Source organism: Acanthisitta chloris, unplaced genomic scaffold (assembly GCF_000695815.1).
Source record: "Acanthisitta chloris isolate BGI_N310 unplaced genomic scaffold, ASM69581v1 scaffold38678, whole genome shotgun sequence".
Classification (NCBI taxonomy): domain Eukaryota; kingdom Metazoa; phylum Chordata; class Aves; order Passeriformes; family Acanthisittidae; genus Acanthisitta; species Acanthisitta chloris.
This window is the reverse complement of record NW_008687160.1, coordinates 3,137-10,957: the sequence shown is the minus strand read 5'-3', so window position 1 is coordinate 10,957 and position 7,821 is coordinate 3,137. Positions and strand designations below refer to the sequence as shown.

Sequence of the window (7,821 nt, the reverse complement as noted above, 5' to 3'; positions counted from 1 at the left end):
CTGAAAATTCCAAGCTAAAGAGGTGTGTGGAGAGCTTGGGAAGAGGAGACCTGTGCCCTTGTTTCGCTTGTGCATCTGTGTTACAACAGGCAGAGTGACTCCTGATGTTCTTGGTGAGCAGTTGACTATGAAAATATTTCTGATTTGGCAAAACTATATTCTGCAACCATCTCTAAATGCTGCCCTGAAGAAGCTTGTATACTGAGACACCCTCCCTGCTGCCGTGTTCTGAGTCAGATTCTCTGGAGCTGAGAGCTGCAGGGGAGATGATTTGCAACTAGCAATGCAATTTTTCTATATCTGCTGATGTTTACCTTTAAAATTATATATAAATATATATAAAACAATGTCTTTGATTTTTTTTCTTTGATTTTTGTTTCTTTGTGTGGTGTAAAATGGAAGTCATTGCAAAACAAAATGTAATTTTGTTATCTTTGATTCAGTGGGATTTCTTTATTTAAAAATAAAAGACTTATTGAAGTCAGTGCTACATCTAGTGCCTGTGTGCAAACTTATTGTGTGGTTGAGTCCAGCTGTCACTCCTGACAGGTAAAGCATCCAAGGCTTTCTTACTGCCCCTGGAGCTGGGAGAGGATTGTTTGAGTTGAGGATGTATTGGCCAACAAGGTAATACTGATTAAAATGCAGCAGGGCATGTGAACATGTTCCCTCAGCTTTGAGATACGGATTAGCTAAAGGAGGAACAAGAGGAATCATGTAGCCCCAACCCTTACATGGGAATTAGTAGTTTTAGATGTTAGTTTCTGTTCACCAGTGCTGTCTAAAACAAGTCTGTCCCTGTATTCCTGTGGTGTATACGCCAAGGCAGGAGTTGGCTTGCTACTCTCACTTCCAGACAGGACAACCTTTGTCAGTAACTCCTTTTTCAGGAACTTGAGTGTTCCCTCTACATTTTTGAGGCCCTACTTGGCTAATCTAGTGCTAAATTATCTTTTGAGGGAGAAATCTCAAGCCTGTACTCCATCCACGCTACTGGGATGGGGAGGGTAAGAGGAGTGGCAGTACTGGGAGTGTCTTCTCCATGTTTCACTTGCTGCAGTTTCTGTGCCCACATGTTAAAGATCTGTCTCTGCTGCCCCCTAAAATCTGAAGAGAGTGTCAGGTAGGTGAATGAGACTGTATGTAACATGGACTGTATGTAACAACACATGGATAAAAGCGCTCTACACTGCTCAAGCCTTTCCTAGTTGCTTTTTGTCTTCTGGCCAAGAGAGGTTTTTAATTCCACTCCAGTGGACAATAGACATGGCATCAGCTTAAAAATTTCTATAACTACCCTGAAAATACTGAAGAAGGGTTATTTTTGCCAGTGGACTAGAACATCTGTTATTTTCACCCCCATGTGAGAGTGAGTGGATTTCCTAATCTTTCAGCTGTTGTCAGAAAAAACACACAGCAGCATCTCTGGCCAGGACAGTGACATCTCTGAGCCCAGGGCATGCAACAGCCCTGCCAAAAGCACCACACACCTGACGCTAAGAGCTCACTAATCTGTGCTTTATTATCCACAGACCAGGTGAGACAGATGTGGAGGGAAAGTGGGAAGGGTGAGTTGCTGGGATGACTGGGCCAGGCCAGGACCATCACTGCTCTTCCCTTGTAATGGAGTTGCTCTGTGGGAGACAGTGTTTTGGGCATCAGTTCTAGTTTATTGGCCATTGAGATTTAGCTTTTAGTTCTACTTCAAAACTCCTTCCTGGCTTGGTCAGAGTCACTGCTCCCTGCTCAGTCTGCTGTGCTGTTCTGTGTCCCCATCAAAGCAAGCTGCTGGCTGACAATTTGTCTTAGCAGTGGTGAGCAGCCACGGAGACCTCCCAAGAGCTGTGACTGTCCCAGTCTAAATCCCAGAGGCAGCAATGTTGGTGCTCCTGTATGTCTGCATGGGGTTTTTTTAACTTTGTTTTTACAAGCTGCAATTGCTCTGTCTCCCAGGCAAGCTGTGCTGTTGTGTTTGCGCTGGCCTGATGGTTGCAGGGTTGTCACACGTGGTTTCCTTGGGACGGCTCCAGATGCAGTAAGGAGCCAAACGCAGCAGAGGCGCCTCTTGCTCTCCCTCTGCGTGGCTGTCACGCAAGGCTGGCTCAGCATCAGGCTGGGACTCACCGCGCACGGACTAGCCATGCTGCTGAGGCTGGAGCAAAGGGATTTAACCCCAGCCACCACTGCCCAGACAGGCCCCATCCTCCCTGCAGCTTTGGAGCCGATGTCCTGTTTGGTTTGAGCCTGAGCCAATGCCCTGATGAATGTGGCTCTTGTCAGCACCTCCACCTCGGCCAGCTTTGGGTGAGGGGCTGGTCCTCTGGCTGATGAAAGGTGCCCACGTGGAGCTGGGAGGGGGGACAGGGTACACTGCAGGACCAGGCTGAGAGAAAAAGGTAACCTGGGCAGAGACCAGCAACTTGTTCCTCTCCAAGCCCTACTGCTGGCAAAGGGAGAAGATGGTCTGGAAACAGGTATCAGATTGGCTCCTTGGAGGAGATACCTGGCTCATGAACCTGAACAGACTGCCTTGCCTGGGACACAGCTACTTCTGCCTCCCTCCTCCCCACCCAGGTCCCACGGACTCCACATTAGCAAGGTCTAATTAGCATCAGGCATAGCTCATTTCCTGGGCAGGGACCCTTCTCTGCCCTCCACAGGTTTGGTGAGGCTTCCCTGACTGAGCTCCCTTTCACAGTGCAGTGCTAGGAGAAAGAGCTGTGCTGAGGGTTTTGAAGGATTTAGGAAAGTAAGTTCTGCTTGTCTTTCATTGTCCTGTGGTTGAAATCCCTCTCCTAGTCTCAGTGGCTGCTGCAGCCTCTGTTCCTCCTCCCCATTTGCCTGGCTGAGCAGGAATTAGGCAGAGACAGCTCCACTGGGCCCCTGGTTGGGTTTTTGTTTGCATTTTTGGGCCGATTTCTCTTTCCTGGTTAGCACCCATGATCAAGAATTGGGAGTTCTTGTTCAGGCAGGATCTGAGATGCAGAGAGGATGGAGACAAGCAGTTCCTTGGCCCATGTGCCAAAGGGTAGTCAATGAGGGGAGACAGGCACCCTCCTCCTGGCCCCCTTAGAACCAGCAACACAGCCAGTGCCCAAAAAACTGCACCCCACTTCCTTGCCACATGCCACAAGAACTCTGCTGTTAAACACTTTATTTCTCCCTCACTGTAGCCCTCCCTTCCCAGAGCAGACACTCTCCTGTCCTCCCCCCACAGCTCTAGGGAATGCTGTGGGAGAGGGCTGGTGGCCTCCTTTCTCTGCTGGCTCCGGAGGGAAGGATGTTGTGGCTGGGAGGGACAGAGCTGCCGGGCAGCCTGCTGCCTGGTGTGGGGAGGGGAGGGACAGGGCGTGGAACAACGCGCCCAGAGTGCCTCATCACGAGCAGTCACTTGACCAATGCTACGGGAAGGAGGTGGCTGGGGTTAGAGGGCCACCTCTGATGCTATTGTGCAGGGAGGAGGAGCAGGCCCCTGGTTTAGAGAGCTGTGTCTTCAGACTCAATGCGGGGCCCAAAGAGCTTCTCTGCAGTTGCTTTGCCATCATACTTGGGCAGGTTTCCACCAAAGTCTGCTGGCAAGATGTCAGCGTCGATCTCCTGATAGAAGGACTCCAGCTCCTCCCCATGCACAAAGACCTGGAGGGAGACAGGAGTGTCCCTCAGCAGAGGATCAGGGCCATCCTTCCCCACCACTCTGTTTCACCCAGGGATGTGCCTTTGCCTCTGGGTCCCTTTCCCACACTCACCCTCTCCAGCAGTTTGCTCTTCAGGAACGGTTTGACCACGTTGTAGGTGGTGGTGAAGTACCAAGGCTGGTGGATGAAATGGACAGCCTTGAACCTTGCTGGGAAGGAGTCCTAGGATCACAAACCCAGACATAGATGGTTACAGATGGTGCTGTCCACCCAAATCTAGGCAGGCAGCAATGGTCACCTTGGCACTGCCATGGCTCTCCTTGCCCAATCTCCCCTTCTCTATTTGATGGCCCCTTTGGGGCCTGACCCAGAGGATCAGCTATCCCAGCACCAGGAGCACCAGGGAGCTGAAGAGCCTCCCAGATAGCTCATTGCTCCCACTCCATGAGAAGGACCACTCCTTCCCTGGGGAGAGATGAGTGTCTTTGGACTCTGGTCCAGGGGCAGAAATCCTGGAGTGTCTGTGGGCCTTCATCCAGCCTGGGCCAGGTTGGGCTGAGAGGCTGGTGAGGAAAGGCTTCCTGGCCATGCCACAGGCTTTTGAGAGGGCAGGGAGACAGTGTGGAAAAATACCCATAGGTATCAATTTTGCAGGATTAAGCCAATTAGCCAATTAGCTGGCAAGGTAAGGAGAGGGTGATAGGGAACAGCCTCTCTGTGATGCTTTCTCATTGTGCCAGTGTGGTGGCAATCCCAAACCCTGCCAGTCCTGCCACCTCTCTGCTCCCCCAGGGCACTCTGACACTGCTGGGCATGGACTTTGCCACCTCACCTGCAGCATGTCCACCATCTTCTTGAGCTCAGAGGGTTTGATCCCTGATGCCTGCTGCATGGTGAAGCCCTTGAAGTTCTCAATGATGCAGAACCCATTGATCTGGGTCTCTTCGTTTTCCAGCAGCTTCTCCAAGATAATACAATAGGCACGAAGGATCTGATGGAGAGGAGAGAGAGCAGGGTCTTGTATGACGTATCACCTCCCATAGACCCCTGAAGGTTCCTAGGAAGAGTCCTATGGAGCTTTAGCCAGGGTCTACTTGATTCCAGTCTGCTTGTCCCAGCCAACCCCAGGACTTCAGATCATGGAGAGCATTTTGGAGGATGCTGAACCACCACCATATTCCCATTTCAAGCTGGGAGCATCCTAGATCTGGATCAATTTTATGTTGCAACCAAATTCAGAGCTGAGCAGAAAATGGAGCTGCGAGTAGCTGTGAGTAATGCACCTGGAGACCTCTTTGCCAAGAAGCCCTTTCCATGCCCCATGCCTCATTTTCCTTCTCTGGCCTGTAGGCCTCTCCTTTCTGAAGCACCACGACTTAAGTGTGGTGCCTTTCTTCATCTCATGTCACCTGGGCTGAGGGATGCTAACCCCAAATTTGGCCTGCACCTTTCACCACATCACAGTGAAGGAAGGGAGATGCTTTGGGACTGACCATGCTCTCCCAGGCTCCCTCAAAGGATAAATTCAAAGGGCTACAGATTTTCTTCCAGCTGGATGCCTAGACATATTCTTGTGTGTTTGTAAGGAAGCTGTGCTCAGATGTTCTGAGCAGGACCAGCCAGGGAGCAGGACTGCTCTGCTCTGGGAGCGATGGCTGGGGTGGACTGACCTCATCGAAGGTGATCTCCTCGTAGTCCCAGTTCTCGATGTTGAAGAGCATCACCACTCGGCCGTACTTGTCCCTGCTGGCCAGGATGCCAGGGTAGCCAGCCTCGATGGTGCTGCGCACGGCCTCGGGGCTCAGGTTGTCAAAGAGCTCAGGGTACTGCTGGCGGAAGTTCACATAGCCTGGAGAGAGGCAGAAATTGGGAGGACAGTGGCTGCTGGCCCAGCCTTGGGAAGCTGGGGGAGCTGCCAGACACTGGATGGACTGGTGATGGTGAGATGTCTGTCCTCGACCTGAGAGCTGTGGAGTGCCTGTGGTCCACATGGGCCAGGTCTCTTCCAGCAAAGGGGGGAAAAGCAGCTCAGCAACAGCCTCAGCATTCTCAGTGTTGTCCTCCCCATGCTTCCCACATCTCCCTTCTCTCCAACACCTCAATGAGTAATAAAGCAATTTTTTCCCTCATTTCCCTTCTCCCCTTCCTCCCCATTTGGGTGACATCCCCCAGCTCCCCTCCCTTGGCGCCCTGCAGGCACAAAATAAGGAATTTCATCCTGGGAAAATGCAGGCAAACAAAAAGAGCTGGTCTGGGAGCCAGCACTGATAATTACAACTCATTATCCCCCAAGCTGACACAAAGAAGAGCAGAACTGGAGCCAGGCAGGTCCCTGCCGGCAGTCACCCCTCAGGCTGCCCTCCCACTCCCCCTCCATTCCTAGGGGTCACTTTCAGTGTGGGGAAAAGGTGCCACAAGCCCTCCAACCTGCCCACAGCCCCTGAGGTGTCCCAGGGGTTCTGAGCCCATCAGGCACTGTGCACAGAAGTATCAGGGAGGTGCAGGACTGGCTTCTTACAGGGGTATGGAGGGGCAAGTATAGGGCAAGTATGGGGCATGGGGACCTCAAGGGGATGCAGCCCAAACCAGCTGGGTTTGCTGCACAAATGAAATAGCCTGCCACCACCAAATGTGGTTTTTTTCCCATTTTGTCTAGTAAATTTGCAAGGAATGAGACTGTTCTGGTGTTGCAGAATGCCTGGCATCACACTCATTTGTTTCTTTCCCCATCCCAACCCTTTCCAAGCCCTGCAGCCCTGTCTTTTCCTATTTATCCTCTCTCTTCATTCCCTTTCCATGCCAGGGTCCTGCTCTGCCACCACAGACCAGAACAAGATCCTAGGAGGCATCAGCATAGAACTGGAGCTGGTGGATGTGTACCCCCATCTTCACCCAGCACTGTAGCCCTGGACCCCTCCCCACCTTTCAGGAGGTCGTAGGCCCTTTGGACATCAAACTTGCGGGCACGGATGAAGCGGAGTAAGAAGGAGTCATCCTTCCCCTGCACCTTCTCAGCCACTGCCTGGCCAATGTCCTCGCTGCCCGCCCGCTCCTGCACCAGCTCCCGCAGCGCCTTCACCGCCACCTCCCTCTGCTCTTCTGTCTCATTCAGCTCATCCTTGGCCTGGGGGGAGCAGAGAGGGGACCCAGCTCAGTGATGCCACACACACAGTCCAAAACAACCCGTTGGGAGTCATTTAGGCACCCAAAAACTGGGGGAGGACAGTCAAGCTCCTTGCAGCATCCCAGAGCAGGGGATTCAGTCAGCCAAGTCCCCTACTTGGAGACACTTTGGGGTAAGTGCATCCCCCCAATATAAGAGCCTGTTGAGGGTCTCCTCTGGCCCCTGAGGAGGAGCAGGAGCTTCAGGCTGCTCCTGCCCCACCACTGCCCATAGTTGCCCTCACCTTCTGCAGTGTGTGTGGGGGGATCTTCTCACACTTCCCAAAGACAGGCCCATGGTCCTTGGTGGTGAGTCGCTCCAGCTTGGAGCGCAGGGCCTGCTCCTCCTCCGAGACGATCCGGAAAGTGCCCGTCTGGGGGTGAAGAGAGGATGTGGGGTCTCTCCAGCCAGCCCCACGCCTCCCTGCCCCACTGCAAGTCTCCTGGGGTAGGGGCTATGGGGAAGGGCAGAGCCTCCACATATGGACTCGAGTGGGTGCAATGGGATGGGGATGGACTGCGTGAAGTCCAGGCTCTCTGCTGGGAGCTGAGCAGTTTGGGGGGCAAGGGGTGCACAGGGTGTACGCCATCCCAGCACTGCAAGGAGGGGATGCTCAGAGCCCAGAGGATGGGGTGGTGTAGGGGCAGTACTCACAACCGCAGACATGTTGTCCTCTATTCTCCGTCGTCTGCAGGACACTGGGAGAGGGAAGGAGGAATCAGCAGTGGTACCCCCGCCCCTGCTGGCCCCCTCCCTCTGCCCCTCTTGCTAAAAGGGGGCGGAGGGGGGTGGCCAGAGGACACTCCCAACCTTCCTCAGCTCCATCACCTACTACCTGCACCGCTGCCTGCCTGCCAGAAGCTGAGCAGCCTGGAGAAACATCAGAGATGTTTGCAAAAGCAGCTTAAAAATGTGTGTATTGATATTGATCATCTGATACCTCCATAGATTTTTCTCACTCTGCCTTTCCTCTGGAGGTTAGGGGCATCTCATGAGGACCCCCAACACCCTGAGCCCATCCAG

General features: G+C 53.0%; 1 protein-coding gene across 1 annotated transcript; it reads right to left on the bottom strand.

Annotated features, from left to right (window-relative positions):
- Positions 1-3,300: 3,300 nt before the first annotated feature.
- On the bottom strand, positions 3,301-7,515 carry RLBP1 (retinaldehyde binding protein 1). The gene is made up of 7 exons (XM_009080482.1): positions 7,453-7,515; positions 7,043-7,171; positions 6,558-6,759; positions 5,306-5,484; positions 4,468-4,626; positions 3,747-3,857; positions 3,301-3,636 (listed from the first exon to the last, which is right to left on the bottom strand). Exons 1-7 carry the CDS (start codon positions 7,462-7,464, stop codon positions 3,478-3,480), a joined length of 951 nt encoding a protein of 316 aa, XP_009078730.1. The 5' UTR covers positions 7,465-7,515; the 3' UTR covers positions 3,301-3,477.
- Between the last annotated feature and the right edge of the window lie 306 nt (positions 7,516-7,821).